A 15,116-nucleotide genomic window follows, 5' to 3' on the forward strand; every position below is an offset into this window, starting at 1 on the left:
CCACCCCCACCCACACCTCCACTAACTTTTGTGCATGATGTCACACAAGATATTTCAATAAGTGTCAAATAAAAATGAGCTGCATAATAGGAAATCAAATAGTGTATGTCCTTCGCTATGTGGTAGGTTCCTGCGGACGTTATCTCCTTCTGTTGTTGACTATTTTTTTCATACGGTGTTGATGTGGAAATGGTTGCCTCGGCATTTTGTTGGTGTCGCACAGAACGGAGATGTTGACATGCGGAGTTTCAAGCACTCTTCATTCTCGAGCGGGTGACTTTTGAAATGATGCTACATATTAGCAGTAATACTACTTTTTGTAGCAACGCTTTTGCCCCACACTTGACAAATTACGGTTGTCTGTTCGACATATTCCCACTTGAAGCCAAACCACCGCCAGACGATGGACCCCCCGCTGTTTTTCTTGGGAATTAATGATTCCTTTATTTGTTACCAGATTCGCACCTTCTTTCTCTTGTATTGGCACTCCCACCACAGCTAACGTTACCCATGACGCTACCTCTCTGCTCCGCGGGGGCGTATACGTATGTGACGTATGTAAGAAGGTGCACTTGTTTTATCTCTCTGTGAGAAGGAGAGACAAGAAAGAGTGAGAAACGCCTGTAGTGTAATACCTGCAGGTAAAAGCAACTACTCGAATATCACGATATAGTCATGTTCTATATCGCACAGAGACAAACCCGCGATATATCGAGTATATCGATTTATCGTCCAGCCCTAGTAGTTGTACTATCAATCCTGATGTGCTGCATGTATCATGATCAATATTACATTACACTCGATGCACAGTTGTCTATTTGGTCTAGCTGCCGAGGACGTTTCCAGTTGATTTTGGGAAAGCCCTCCATTTCTGTCATCACAGCTTGGCTACAAGCTCCACATTTACACCGTGACTCTGTCGGCTTCCGTCTGCTCCAAAGTTTCGTGCTCGCTTAGCTTATATAACCAGTGTCTCATCCTCCGTGTATTCAGCTTCAAAAATATAAGGTTGTGAATCCTCATTTGTCAAAAAAATTGCCATCTTTGTCGTCTATTACGAAGTCTACCATAAATAAAACGCACACATGTGTGTTGCCGGAAGTAGAAAGTGCCTTGCTAAGTTCCGGTCATGCTTAAATTGACCAAAATACGGTAAATATTGTACATATTACTATGTAAAAATTTACTTGCAGTGTGCATATAAAACATTGGAGGGTTTTGAAGTTGTTTTAAAAGGGCTTTGAAGGCTACAACGGGGACGAGTACGTTTTTGTTTTTATCTTCATCTTTTATCTTTAGAATCATAAAAAAAAAAGACATATGTGTTCTTGTGTCTCATAAGGATTGTTTGTGAATGAAAAGCAAAAGAGAAATAGGACTCACTCTGAGCATGTTTATTTAACTAAACAGAGTGAGGCTTCTTTTAAGTAATTCACAATCTTTGTCCTTGTGGGCGAGGAGCAAGACCGCTCGTTCACTCACACACACACACACACACACACACACACACACACACACACATACACACACACACACACACCCACACACACACACACATACATACATACACGCACAAACACGCACACGGGAAGTGCGACAAACAGAGAGCCTCACTCCTCAATGGTGACAAGTTCTGCAAAGTAACAAAAAATTGGAAGAAAATAATATGATTACAAAGCCGAATATCCTGTTGTAGGGAATATTTCAGCTTAAAGGGGAACATTATCACCAGACCTATGTAAGCATCAATATATACCTTGATGTTGCAGAAAAAAGACCATATATTTTTTTAACCGATTTCCGAACTCTAAATGGGTGAATTTTGGCGAATTAAACGCCTTTCTATTATTCGCTCTCGGAGCGATGACGTCATTGGGAAGCAATCCGCCATTTTCTCAAACACATTACAAACACCGAGTCAAATCAGCTCTGTTATTTTCCGTTTTTTCGACTATTTTCCGTACCTTGGAGACATCATGCCTCGTCGGTGTGTTGTCGGAGGGTGTAACAACACGAACAGGGACGGATTCAAGTTGCACCAGTGGCCCAAAGATGCGAAAGTGGCAAGAAATTGGACGTTTGTTCCGCACACTTTACCGACGAAAGCTATGCTACGACAGAGATGGCAAGAATGTGTGGATATCCTGCGACACTCAAAGCAGATGCATTTCCAACGATAAAGTCAAAGAAATCTGCCGCCAGACCCCCATTGAATCTGCCGGAGTGTGTGAGCAATTCAGGGACAAAGGACCTCGGTAGCACGGCAAGAAATGGCGGCAGTTTGATCCCGCAGACGAGCGAGCTAAACCCCCTGGATGTCTTGGCTCACACCGTCCCTTATGCCACCGAAGATGATCAAGAGAAGAATATCGACCCTAGCTTCCCTGGCCTGCTGACATCAACTCCAAAACTGGACAGATCAGCTTTCAGGAAATGAGGGTATGTCTACAGAATATATTCATTGATGAAAATTGGGCTGTCTGCACTCTCAAAGTGCATGTTGTTGCCAAATGTATTTCATATGCTGTAAACCTAGTTCATAGTTGTTAGTTTCCTTTAATGCCAAACAAACATACCAATCGTTGGTTAGAAGGCGATCGCCGAATTCGTCTTCGCTTTCTCCCGTGTCGCTGGCTGTCGTGTCGTTTTCATCGGTTTCGCGTGGTTGGGGGGCGTGGTTAAGAGGGGAGGAGTCAAGTATTTCATATTTATATATATATAAGAAATACTTGACTTTCAGTGAATTCTAGCTATATATTTTTATTTTATTGTGTGTGTGTATATATATATATATATATTTATATACGGTATATAAAAATAGGAGAAATACTTGAATTTGAGTGTTCATTTATTTACACATATACACACACAACACTCATCTACTCATTGTTGAGTTAAGGGTTGAATTGGCCATCCTTGTTCTATTCTCTGTCACTATTTTTCTAACCATGCTGAACACCCTCTCTGATGATGCATTCTGCTTCGTCTCCTTGTTGTGTGCGCAGTTGTGCACTGCACTCTCTAAAAGCCGTAATGTTATTGTCACATGTGCATGTACAGTAGATGGCAGTATTGTCCTGTTTAAGAGTGTCACAACATTGCTGTTTACTGCAGACAAATTGCTTTACGGTAGACGAAAACGTGACTGCTGTTGTGTGTTGTTGCCGCGCTGGGAGGACGTTAATGAAACTGCCTAACAATAAACCCACATAAGAAACCAAGAACTTGCCCTCGATCATTCTACAGTTATAACGTCATTGGGCAGGTACGCTGTTTATATTGTGGGAAAGCGGACGTGAAAACAGGCTGTCGACACGTCACTCAGGTCCGCCTGAATTTCGGGAGATTTTCGGGAGAAAATTTGTCCCGGGAAGTTTTCGGGAGAGGCGCTGAATTTCGGGGGGTTGGCAAGTATGAGTTAAATTGTCTGCATATTTTGATGTAAAAAAAAATTGTTCACAAAATTTAAACGCAAGCAATTCAATTACATAAGTTCAGTGTTAAAAAGAAAGACAAAAATTAACCTCCATATCAAACTTCCTACTTGAACTTTCTGCTGCTTACGACTGAACTGGAATCAGCAATATCACCCTAATACGGTTGTACGTACGGCTGGGCGATATATCGAATATACTCGATATATCGCGGGTTTGTCTCTGTACGATATAGAAAATGACTATATCGTGATATTCGAGTATACGTTCTCACGCAGTTGCTTTTAGCTGTGGGCATTACACTACAGGCTCTTTCTCAGTCTTTCTTGTCTCCTTCTCAGAGACATAAAACAAGCGCACCTTCTAACATACGTCACATACGTCATACGCTCTCGCGGAGCAAAGAGGTAGCGGCATGGTAACGTTAGCTGCGATGCTAGCGGAGTGGTGCGAGTGGTAATACGAGAGAAAGAAGGTGCCAATCTGGTAACAAATGAAGGAAGAATTTATTCCCAAGAAAAACAGCAGGGAGTCCATCGTCTGGCGGTGGTTTGGCTTCAAGCGGAAAGATGTTGAACAGACAACCGTAATATGTCAAGTATGCGGCAAAAGCGTTGCTACAAAGAGTAGCAGCACTGCTAATTTGTAGCATCATTTGAAAAGTCACCCGCTAGAGAATGAAGAGTGCTTGAAACTCCGCATGTCAACATCTCTGTTCAGTGCCACACCCACAAAATGTCCACGCAGCCATTATGTAAAAACTGAATGAAAAAAAAATAGTCAACAACAGAAGGAGATAACGTCCGCAGGAACCTACCACATAGCAAAGGACATACACTATTTGATTTCCTATTATTCAGCTCATTTTTATTTGACAGTTATTGAAATATCTTGTGTGACATCATGCACAAAAGTGCACTTTATTTGTTTTAAACTATTGTAGTGGCGTTCTGTACAAAAAGTGCACTTTAATTTAGTGTTGTTTTGATAAGTCATCTTTGTGACATCATGCACAAAAGTGCACTAATAGCTTGTTTTAAAATGTCTCTGACAATCTTGCACTTTCTGTTTTAGAAATGACATGAATGTTTGTGCCACTGCTTAATAACTGTTTAATAAATACACTTTTGCTAAATTGACTTAGTTGTGATTTCCCTCTCTACATGAAGTTTTAAATGAGCATATTGTATGAACAAGAATGTTTTAACGTAGACACATAGAATCATCATACTGCTGTGATTATATGCATCAAGTGTTTAATTCAAGGATAAGGCAAAATATCGAGATATATATAGTGTATCGTGACATGGCCTAAAAATATCGAGATATTAATAAAAGGCCATATCGCCCAGCCCGAGTTGTACGGCATACATATAGTACCGCGATACTAAAGGATCATATTCGGTACTATACCGCCTCTAAGAAGTACCGGTCCGCCATCCGTCGTCGTCATCACGTTGTGTCATGCAGACGAGCATGTTCGCGGCGAGCATGTTCGGCAGCGCACAATCACAGAGTACTTACAAGCAGAAACAATGTGTAGACAGAAAAGGGAGAACGGACAAATTTTGGCTTAAAGGGGAACATTATCACCAGACCTATGTAAGCGTCAATATATACCTTGATGTTGCAGAAAAAAGACCATATATTTTTTTAACCGATTTCCGAACTCTAAATGGGTGAATTTTGGCGAATTAAACGCCTTTCTATTATTCGCTCTCGGAGCGATGACGTCACAACGTGACGTCACATCGGGAAGCAATCCGCCATTTTCTCAAACACATTACTAACACCGAGTCAAATCAGCTCTGTTATTTTCCGTTTTTTCGACTGTTTTCCGTACCTTGGAGACATCATGCCTCGTCGGTGTGTTGTCGAAGGGTGTAACAACACGAACAGGGACGGATTCAAGTTGCACCAGTGGCCCAAAGATGCGAAAGTGGCAAGAAATTGGACGTTTGTTCCGCACACTTTACCGACGAAAGCTATGCTACGACAGAGATGGCAAGAATGTGTGCATATCCTGGGACACTCAAAGCAGATGCATTTCCAACTGGACTAGACAGATCAGCTTTCAGGAAAAGAGAGCGGATGAGGGTATGTCTACAGAATATATTATTTGGTGAAAACTGGGCTGTCTGCACTCTCAAAGTGCATGTTGTTGCCAAATGTATTTCATATGCTGTAAACCTAGTTCATAGTTGTTAGTTTCAAACACATACCAATCGTTGGTTAGAAGGCGATTGCTGAATTCGTCCTCGCTTTCTCCCGTGTCGCTGGCTGTCGTGTCGTTTTCGTCGGTTTCGCTTGCATACGGTTCAAACCGATATGGCTCAATAGCTAAAGTTTCTTCTTCAATTTTGTTTTCGCTACCTGCCTGCACACTACAACCATCCGTTTCAATACATGCGTAATCTGTTGAATCGCTTAAGCCACTGAAATTCGAGTCTGAATCCGAGCTAATGTCGCTATAGCTTGCTGTTCTTTGCACCATGTTTGTTTGTGTTGGCATCACTGTGTGACGTCACAGGAAAATGGACGGGTGTGTATATAACGATGGATAAAATCAGGCACTTTGAAGCTTTTTTTAGGGATATTGCGTGATGGGTAAAATTTTGAAAAAAACTTCGAAAAATAAAATAAGCCACGAGGAACTGATTTTTAATGGTTTTAACCCTTCTGAAATTGTGATAATGTTCCCCTTTAAAAACTAAAGATAAAGGTGAAGTTGTAACACTGAAACGCCCTAGCCTAGCTGGCTACCGGCTAATGCCTATGTCTAGTGTTGTAACTACTTCTAAATCACTAATACTTGTCTCCATCATGGCGACAAATATGGTACATTTATTTCAATCAACATTCCTGTAAGAAGAGTAATAACTAGTCATGCTCCACTCCAAACCGCAGTACACCGGAGTCATAATATTGGATGGGTTAGAAATAGAAATGTCCGATAATATCGGCCGATAAATGCGTTAAAATGTAATATCGGAAATTATCGGTATCGGTTTTTTATTATCTGTATCGGGTTTTTTTTGGTTTTTTTATTAAATCAACATAAAAAACACAAGATACACTTACAATTAAGGCTGCAGCTAACGATTATTTTTCTATCGATTAATCTATAGATTATTTTTTCGATTAATCTGTTAATCTATAGATTATTTTTCCTTTTACCGAATATTTTTTTATTTAAAATGAAAATAAAAAAATAAATGTAGGCCAGTTTTTTTCAAAAGGCATGGCTTTTATTTACAAAAAAAAAAATTATGGCCACTCAGTCAACATTGACAACAACATGACAAAATATTCTGTAACAATGTAAACATTTAAAACTTTTAACATTTAACAAAATTAAAAGTAGCTTATTTGCTTTTTAATGTGCAAATATAAAATAAACATACAGTGCAAATCTTAATATTCTGCAATAGTATAAGCATTTCAAAAGTTAAAGTATTGCTTATTTTGCTTTAAAATGTGCAAAAATAAAGATAAACATCCAATACAAAAAAGTGCGTATTTCTTTGAATTGGCGCCGGGTATATAGTATTCGCATGCCTCGAATTATGCGAATACTTCGCAAAATAATTAGCGCATGCCTTACCGCCGGCTCAGGATTAACGCCGGATCAAACTCGTTTCGCAAAATATTAATTTTATTAGCGCATGTCTGGAATTTCCGCCGGGTCAAACTCGTTTCGCAAAATAACTAGCATATGTCTAGAACTTCCGCCGGGTCGAACTCGTCACGTCATGAGTGACACTTCACCTGTCATCATTTTCAAAATGGAGGAGGCTGATTTCAATAATTTGAAATCGCATAAAGGTAAGAAGATTAAGAGCTATTCAGTAGGATTTAAGGTCCAAGCTATTGAATATGCTAAAAAGAACAGTAAGCAGCTATGTTTCATTAATAAACCGTAGCTGCGTGTGTCAAATATGAGTCATTAAATGACTCCCGCCTCCTGGTGGTAGAGGGCGCTAGTGATCCTTCTTGCGACTACCGGTACTGCAGAAGACCGGTGCTGCAGAAGAAGACAACAAGCCACAAGAGTGAGCAGCGATTGTTTGCTTGCACTTTTAACATGGAGGATTACATATCTAAAATAAAACAGTTTTCTAAACTGGACTTTCAATCGAAGCAGGAGGTAATAATTAAAGGAAGATCTCCATCGAGACAGAGAGACTTTTAAAACTGAAGAAAGATAAGGAAGACTTCTATAAACAAGTTATCGATGCTTTTGATCAGAAGCAGCTGCGCATGGACTCATAAGTAAAGGTAAGACCATGATAACGTTTTTTTTATTAAATGTGCTTTTCATGATGGTATCCTTACATCACTCAAATTTATAAGCGCAGGCCTAAATTCACCCCACACCTTTTGGTAAGCGCAGGAGTGAGAAGAGGTTTTAAATTAATTAGCGCCCCGGCGGCTATTCAACGAAATACGGTATGCGACGCGTCGACGCACAAAAACGGCGCCGACGTATTTACGTAATCGATGACGTCGACGCGTCGTTGCAGCCTCACTTACAATTAGTGCACCAACCCAATAAACCTCCCTACCCCATTTACACTCATTCACACAAAAGGGTTGTTTCTTTCTGTTATTAATATTCTGGTTCCTACATTATATATCAATATATATCAATACAGTCTGCAGGGATACAGTCCGTAAGCACACATGATTATGCGTGCTGCTGGTCCACTAATAGTACTAACCTTTAACACTTAATTTTACTCATTTTCATTAATTACTAGGTTCTATGTAATTGTTTTTATATTGTTTTACTTTCTTTTTTATTCAAGAAAATGTTTTTAATTTATATATCTTATTTTATTTTATTAATTTAAAAAAAAAAGTAACTTATCTTCACCATACCTGGTTGTCCAAATTAGGCATAATAATGTGTTAATTCCACGACTGTATATATAGGTTGATATTGGTATCGGTTGATATCGGTATCGGTAATTAAAGAGTTGGACAATATCGGAATATCGGCAAAAAGCCATTATCGGACATCCCTAGTTAGAAATGATCTATAATTGACAATGTCAAGATGAGGTCCAATCATTAATCTTAACTTTGAACAAACTGCACACAAGTGAATGAAGGTCATACTTAGTCAACATACAAAAACAACATACATGTCACAATGAGGGTGGCCGTATGAACAACGCCAACACTGTCATAAATATGTGCCATATAGTGAAACCACAATAAACAACAAACACATTTTGGTAGAATATTTGTACCGCAACACAACATAAACACTACAGAACCAATTTCCAGAATTCCCAGCAATACCAACTCTTCCTGGACGCTACAATATAAACAAACGCCATTGGTGGATCTACACTGTAATGATACCAAGTACAGGAGAGTATCTAGTCAATATGATTACGTCGATATTTTTTTAACATCACAAAATCTTATTTTTATTTATATTTTATGTTTATGAACTCAGGAAATATGTCCCTGGACACATGAGGACTTTGAATATGACCAATGTATGATCCTGTAACTCCTTGGTATCGGATCGATACTCAAATGTGTGGTATCATCCAAAACTAATGTAAAGTATCAAACAACAGAAGAATAAATGATTATTACATTTTTACAGAAGTGTAGATAGAACATGTTAAAAGAGAAAATACCAGATATTAACAGTAAATGAACAAGTAGATTAATTATTCATTTTATACTCATGTGTTACACAGCAGTTAGGGAAAACGTCTGGAGGGGGTTTTGGAGTGTCATCATCTTTATTGCCTGTTTACAAAACACTCAGAGCATACTGCGTGGCCATTGGAAAATGACCAAAAGTGTCATGGAATAATCCAGGACACAGACAGTGGTTACATAGTGCAAACACAATCATGAGTAAAAGAGTCCCCTATGGCCTTTGTTCTATTGCAGTGTTTTCAACCACTGTGCCGCGCAACACTAGTGAAACACAGTCTGGTGTGCTGTGGGAGATTATGTAATTCCACCTAATTGGGCTAAAAACATTTTTTGCAAACCAGTAATTAAAATCCGCAAATAATGTGCCGTTGTTGAGTGTCTATGCTGTCTACCGCCCGGCAGAGTAACCATGTAATATTCTTCCATATCAGTAGGTGGCAGCTGGTAGCTAATTGCTTGGTAGATGTCGGGAACATGGTTTGTCGTGATCACAGTATGCGGTAGGCAGCATGCAGGTAAAAAGGTATCTAACACTTAAATAAAAAATAAACAAAAGGCGAGTGCCGCGGAAAAAAAGGCATTGAAGCTTAGGGATGGCTATGCAAAACAAAACTAAAACTGAACTGGCTGCAAAATAAACAAAAACAGAATGCTGGACGACAGCAAAGACTTACAGTGTGCGGAGCAGACGGCGTCCACGACAATCAACATTGTCCCCACAAATAATAATAATAATAACTGGGATTTATATAGCGCTTTTGTAAGTACCCAAAGTCGCTTTACATGTAGAACCCATCAATCATTCACACCTGGTGGTGGTAAGCTACTTTCATAGCCACAGCTGCCCTGGGGTAGACTGACGGAAGCGTGGCTGCAATTTGCGGCAACGACCACCACCTATCAGTCATCATTCAATTCACCCGTGTGAGTGGCACCGGGGGCAAAGGGTGAAGTGTCCCGCCCAAGGACACAACAGCAGCGATTTTTGGATGGTAAGAGGCGGTGAGCGAACCTGCAACCCTCAGGTTTCTGGCAGGGTTGCTCTACCCACTACGCCATGCCGCCCCAAAGAAGGATAACGTCCGCACCACTTAAATGGTCTTGATTAAGAAAACAAAGCAGGTGCGGGGAATATTAAAGGAAGACATGAGACTACTACCAACAAAAAAGGAAAAAGCCACCAAAATAAGAGCGCAAGACAAGAACTAAAACACTACACACAGGGGAAAACACCAAAAAACTCAAAATAAATCACGGCGTGATGTGACAGGTTGTGACAATACTTTGAGACAATAGCTATAGTAATGCATGCTTGGTTATGGTTTGAATTCATATCCAACTATTGCGAGAACGACTTTTTATTGTCAATAAAAGGTATCTAACACTTAAATAAAAAATAAACAAAAGGTGAGTGCCGCTAAGAAAAGGTATCGAAGCTTAAGGATGGCTATGCAAAACGAAACTAAAACTGAACTGGCTGCAAAGTAAACAAAAACAGAATGCTGGACGACAGCAAAGACTTACAGCGTGTGGAGCAGACGGCGTCCACAAAGTACATCCGTACATGACAATCAAAGATGTCTCCACAAAGAAGGATAACGTCCGCACCAATTAAATTGTCTTGATTGCGAAAACAAAGCAGGTGCGGGGATTGTTAAATCAAGACATGAGACTACTACCAACAAAAAAGGAAAAAGCCACCAAAATAAAAGCGCAAGACAATAACGAAAACACTACACACAGGAAAACACCAAAAAAACTCAAAATAAGTCACAGCGTCATGTGTCAGGTTGTGACAGTACTTTGAGACAATAGCTATAGTGATACATGGTTGGTTGTGGTTTTAAATTCATATCCAACTATTGCGAGAACAACTTTTTATTGTCAATAAAGGCTACTGAGTTTAATTTTTTTTTTGGTGGTGTGCCTCAGGATTTTTTCTATGAAAAAAAATGCACCTTGGCTCAAAACAGGTTGACAAACACTGGACTAACACACTGAAATAAACCAAGACACAGACAGTGGTTACATAGTGCAAAGGCAATCATGAGTAGAAGAGTCCCCAATGGCCTTCATTCTATTGCAATGTTTTTCAACCACTGTGCCGCGGCACACTAGTGAAATAAAGGCTGATGTAATTCCACCTAATTGGGCTAAAAACATTTTTTTGCAAACCAGTAATTAAAATCCGCAAATAATGTGCCATTGTTGAGTGTCAATGCTGTCTACCGCCCGGCAGAGTAACCATGTAATATTCTTCCATATCAGTAGGTGGCAGCAGGTAGCTAATTGCTTGGTAGATGTCGGGAACATGGTTTGTCGTGATCACAGTATGCGGTAGGCAGCGTGAAGGTAAAAAGGTATCTAACACTTAAATAAAAAATAAACAAAAGGCGAGTGCCGCTAAGAAAAGGCATCGAAGCTTAGGGATGGCTATGCAAAACGAAACTAAAACTGAACTGGCTGCAAAATAAACAACAACAGAATGCTGGACGACAGCAAAGACTTACAGTGTGTGGAGCAGACGGCGTCCATGACAATCAACAATGTCCCCACAAATAATAATAATAACTGGGATTTATATAGCGCTTTTGTAAGTACCCAAAGTCGCTTTACATGTAGAACCCATCAATCATTCACACCTGGTGGTGGTAAGCTACTTTCATAGCCACAGCTGCCCTGGGGTAGACTGACGGAAGCGTGGCTGCAATTTGCGCCAACGACCACCACCTATCATTCATCATTCAATTCACCGGTGTGAGTGGCACCGGGGGCAAAGGGTGAAGTGTCCCGCCCAAGGACACAACGGCAGCGATTTTTGGATGGTAAGAAGCAGGGAGCGAACCTGCAACCCTCAGGTTTCTGGCACGGTTGTTCTACCCACTACGCCATGCCGCCCCAAAGAAGGATAACGTCCGCACCACTTAAATAGTCTTGATTGCGAAAACAAAGCAAGTGCGGGGAATGTTAAAGGAAGACATGAGACTACTACCAACAAAAAAGGAAAAAGACACCAAAATAAGAGCGCAAGACAAAAACTAAAACACTATACACAGGAAAACACCAAAGAAACTCAAAATAAGTCACGGCGTGATGTCACAGGTTGTGACAATACTTTGAGACAATAGCTATAGTAATGCATGCTTGGTTATGGTTTGAATTCATATCCAACTATTGCGAGAACGACTTTTTATTGTCAATAAAGGTATCTAACACTTAAATAAAAAATAAACAAAAGGTGAGTGCCGCTAAGAAAAGGCATTGAAGCTTAGGGATGGCTATGCAAAACGAAACTAAAACTGAACTGGCTGCAAAGTAAACAAAAACAGAATGCTGGACGACAGCAAAGACTTACAGTGTGTGTGTAGCAGACGGCGTCCACAAAGTACATCCGTACATGACAATCAACAATGTCTCCACAAAGAAGGATAACGTCCGCACCACTTAAATAGTCTTGATTGCGAAAACAAAGCAGGTGCGGGGAATGTTAAAGGAAAACATGAGACTACTACCAACAAAAAAGGAAAAAGCCACCAAAATAAGAGCGCAGGACAAGAATAAAAACACTACACACAGGAAAACACCAAAAAAACAGTCACGGCGTGATGTGACAGGTTGTGACAGTACTTTGAGACAATAGCTATAGTAATGCATGCTTGGTTATGGTTTAAATTCATATCAAACAATTGGGAGAACGACTTTTTATTGTCAATATAGGCTACTGAGTTTAATTTGTTTATGTTTTCTGCTGGTGGTGTCCCTCAGGATTTTTTTTCAATGAAAAAAATGCGCCTTGGCTAAAAAAACAGGTTGACAAACACTGGACTAACCCATTGAAATAAACCAAGACACTGACAGTGGTTACATAGTGCAAAGGCAATCATGAGTAGAAGAGTCCCCAATGGCCTTTGTTCTATTGCAGTGTTTTTCAACCACTGTGCCGCGGCACACTAGTGAAATAAAGTCTGATGTAATTCCACCTAATTGGGCTAAAAACATTTTTTGCAAACCAGTAATTATAATGCGCGAATAATGTGCCGTTGTTGAGTGTCAGTGCTGTCTACCGCCCGGCAGAGTAACCATGTAATATTCTTCCATATCAGTAGGTGGCAGCAGGCAGCTAATTGCTTGGTAGGTGCCGGGAACATGGTTTGTCATGATCACAACATGCAGTAGTCAGCGTGCAGGTAAAAACGTATCTAACATTTAAATAAAAAATAAACAAAAGGCGAGTGCCGCTAAGAAAAGGCATCGAAGCTTAGGGATGGCTATGCAAAACAAAACTAAAACTGAACTGGCTGCAGAATAAACAAAAACAGAATGCTGGACGACAGCAAAGACTTACAGCGTGTGGAGCAGACGGCGTCCACAAAGTACATCTGTACATGATTGCGAAAACAAAGCAGGTGCGGGGAATGTTAAAGGAAGACATGAGACTACTACCAACAAAAAAGGAAAAAGCCACCAAAATAAGAGCGCAAGACAAGAACAAAAACACTACACACAGGAAAACACCAAAAAACTCAAAATAAGTCACGTGTGATGTGTCAAGTTGTAACAATACTTTGAGACAATAGCTATAGTAATGCATGCTTGGTTATGGTTTGAATTCATATCCAACTATTGCGAAAACGACTTTTTATTGTCAATATAGGCTAATTAGTTAAAAAAAAAATTGGTGGTGTGCCTCAGGATTTTTTCTATGAAAAAAAAATGCGCCTAGGCTCAAAACAGGTTGAAAAACACTGGACTAACCCATTGAAATAAACCAAGACACAGACAGTGGTTACATAGTGCAAAGGCAATCATGAGTAGAAGAGTCCCCAATGGCCTTCGTTCTATTGGATAAAGACTGAGGGGTTCAATGGAGCTCCACAGCCTGCATGGTGACTTCCGTCTTTCACCCACCTTGATGATGCTGCTCCTGCGAGGGATGTCGGTTCTGTTGTCGGGGTCGACGGAGGCTTCCGAGCCGACCGCCGCGTCGTTGTCGCACATGCCACAGTCGCCGTTTGACACCGAGCCCTCGCCGGGCGTCTTCCCCGAAATCTGCACGCCGTCCCCGGCGTGATAATCCCCGAACTCCGCCATGGGCGCAGCCAACACACAGAGACGGTCAAACAGCCTCCTGGCTCGGCTCTAGTAGTCCCGCTTCCTGTCGCGGATCATTGGGGCGGAACGCGGCTCGATCGTCTGCGGAGACGCTGGTGTCGGCGCTCATTATGTCACCGGAGCTAGCTGGCGCCGAGCGGGATGCTAACCGGTAACACCACACGAACACGCCTCGATGTAAACATGTCGGTCACGTGATCAGCCACTTTAGCGCCAGCTAGCTCGCCGAGCTAGCTAGCCTGGCTAACTTTACTTTTTACTCCCCTCCACCCCCGGCGCAACTTTCGTGGCTAAAAAGCGGCCCCGAATCCCGACTCGGAGTCCGAAATGCGGGGGAGGGGGAGAAGTTTTTTGTTGTTGTTGTTGAAATGTCGTCCGAAAGTGAGAAGAAGTGCGCTACGACGACAAAAAAGTTGGAGTCAGTGTCGCAACTGTCGTGAACGCGCACTGGCCAAAACAAGACGTGCTGTCAATCAAAGGAACTCTTCTTTAAACTGACAGGACCACTGTTGGTTTTTTTTTAAACCTACTGGCAAAAAAAGCTAATCAAAGATCATCTATATAACGGATCCTCAAAATGACAGGACCGCTACGATTTTTAAGAACCTAAAAAATGCCGCTCAAAGATCCTCTATAAGACAATTCCTCTATATGTCGGGAACACTGCCTTTTTTTTCAACTTACTGCCAAAAAAATCCTATCAAAGATCCTCTATACAACAGATTTTCCATTTGAGAGGACCGCTACCATTTTTAAGAACCTACTGCCAAATAGTGCTATCAAAGATTGTCTGTACAGATCTTTCATATGACAGGACCGCTGCTGTTTTTAAAAACTTACTGCCAAAAATTGCTGCTCAAAGATCCTTTATATGACAATTCCTCT

General features: G+C 40.8%; 1 protein-coding gene across 1 annotated transcript in view; it reads right to left on the reverse strand.

The window, feature by feature from the left end:
* Positions 1 to 14,654, reverse strand: part of plcl2 (phospholipase C like 2) — an 84,393-nt gene extending 69,739 nt beyond the window's left edge. The window contains exon 1 of the mRNA XM_061956654.2: positions 14,028 to 14,654. Within this exon, the coding sequence (XP_061812638.1) occupies positions 14,028 to 14,210 (183 nt within the window). The 5' untranslated portion in view covers positions 14,211 to 14,654. The remainder of the gene's footprint in view (positions 1 to 14,027) is intronic.
* Between the last annotated feature and the right edge of the window lie 462 nt (positions 14,655 to 15,116).

Source organism: Nerophis lumbriciformis, linkage group LG04 (genome assembly GCF_033978685.3).
Source record: "Nerophis lumbriciformis linkage group LG04, RoL_Nlum_v2.1, whole genome shotgun sequence".
Classification (NCBI taxonomy): Eukaryota; Metazoa; Chordata; class Actinopteri; order Syngnathiformes; family Syngnathidae; genus Nerophis; species Nerophis lumbriciformis.